The sequence below is a fragment of the Dichomitus squalens genome (genome assembly GCF_000275845.1).
Source record: "Dichomitus squalens LYAD-421 SS1 unplaced genomic scaffold DICSQscaffold_163, whole genome shotgun sequence".
In the NCBI taxonomy this organism is placed as follows: domain Eukaryota; kingdom Fungi; phylum Basidiomycota; class Agaricomycetes; order Polyporales; family Polyporaceae; genus Dichomitus; species Dichomitus squalens.
Window position 1 is genome coordinate 3,080 of NW_006767045.1, and position 1,344 is coordinate 4,423.

Here is a 1,344-nt window from a genome sequence, read left to right on the forward strand (position 1 = left end):
CGATGCATTCGGAAGATAAACGACATGGCTAATGGTGGTATTGACCCAACCAGAGCCTTCGACCCATGTACGGCCACGAACAGTGCCTTCACCGGGCGCATAAAGCGGCGAACCGGCTGCAGCAGTGCCGAAGACCATTGGAGAGGCAAACTCCTCATAGGTGTCAAAGTCGTCGAAGTAAGGAGTGATGTGTTCCGAAGCACCTGAGTCCATCAGCCAAGTAGTCAACCGATAATCGTCCGAAGACGAGCCGTAGAAAGAAGCGGAGATCAATTGCGAAGCCTCAGCGGTAGTAGATACTAGTACATTGGCCGACGAAGACTCATTGACGGTAGCGTGCGAGTGATTATGCGGAGGTCCATTGTCCTTTCCCTTGCCCTTCTCGTCCTTCTTGTTCCCCCCACCCTTTGGCTTCTTCTCAGGATACTTCTTCCAACAAGAAGATTCATCGTGAGTCTTGCCGCCACAGTGACCACAAGGGCCTTTCTTCTTGGGCTTGGTCTGAGAAACACGAGTCGCCGAAGTGCGGTTTGCCATACCCGTCTTCTGGATGTTCTCGTAGGTGAGGGTCTTCTTGCGAACCGTTTCGACCTTCAGATTCTCGAGTTTTACTGAAGTGAGAAGGCTGGAGATCAGGTTGCGATAGGACTCAGGAATCTTGGACAGAACTAGCATCGCCTGAAGGTTCTCAGGGAGCTCAAGCTTACTATCCTTGATTTCCTTGAGACGAGTGACGAGTTGGTCGAACTGGTGCTGGATGGGCTTCTGGTCGTTCATACGGTCCGAAGCAATAAGGCTTTCAAACTTGTACCAGACAGCAGCGGCGTCAGGGGTGCCGAAGTTGTCCTTGAGTGCCGTCCACATCGCATCCGGTTGCTTAGGGTTGCCATCATCGTCTTCAAGTAGACGATGGAGCGAACGATCGACCTTCATCATGATGATACCCTGGGCCCGCTGTATCTTACGGTTGTGCTCCTTAAGCGCTTCAGCATCGTCGGGAGTAGTTGGTGTCGAGTTGGTGATGTTCCAGGAACCAATCATGATGAGATAGCCCTTCATCTGTGCAGCCCAGTTGGGGTACTGGTTGATGTTGGAGAGGGAGGAGAGAGAACTCGAGTCGACTTTGTCCGACATGACGAGGGAATGGAGTAGGAGATGACGATCAAAGAAGTCGTCTGAGTGCGATGGAGGTGGAGCGCGAAAGAAGGATTCGAAGTCTTGCTCGAGATAGAAGAGAGGGATGGATACCGAGACTGGCGTTGGAGGCTCTGAGTCCGGTAATCCAAAGGCAGCAGCGCGGATAAACAATTCGGTTGTCTGAGGATCGGAGCAGAGGGCAAAGAG

At 52.4% G+C, this 1,344-nt stretch overlaps 1 protein-coding gene across 1 annotated transcript; it reads right to left on the reverse strand.

Moving 5' to 3' along the window:
• Positions 1 to 618: 618 nt before the first annotated feature.
• On the reverse strand, positions 619 to 1,134 carry DICSQDRAFT_73584 (uncharacterized protein; the record flags this gene model as incomplete). The annotated part of the gene is made up of 1 exon (XM_007371659.1): positions 619 to 1,134. A coding segment is annotated over one exon (516 nt), but the record flags the coding sequence as incomplete, so codon positions are not given.
• Positions 1,135 to 1,344: the final 210 nt, after the last annotated feature.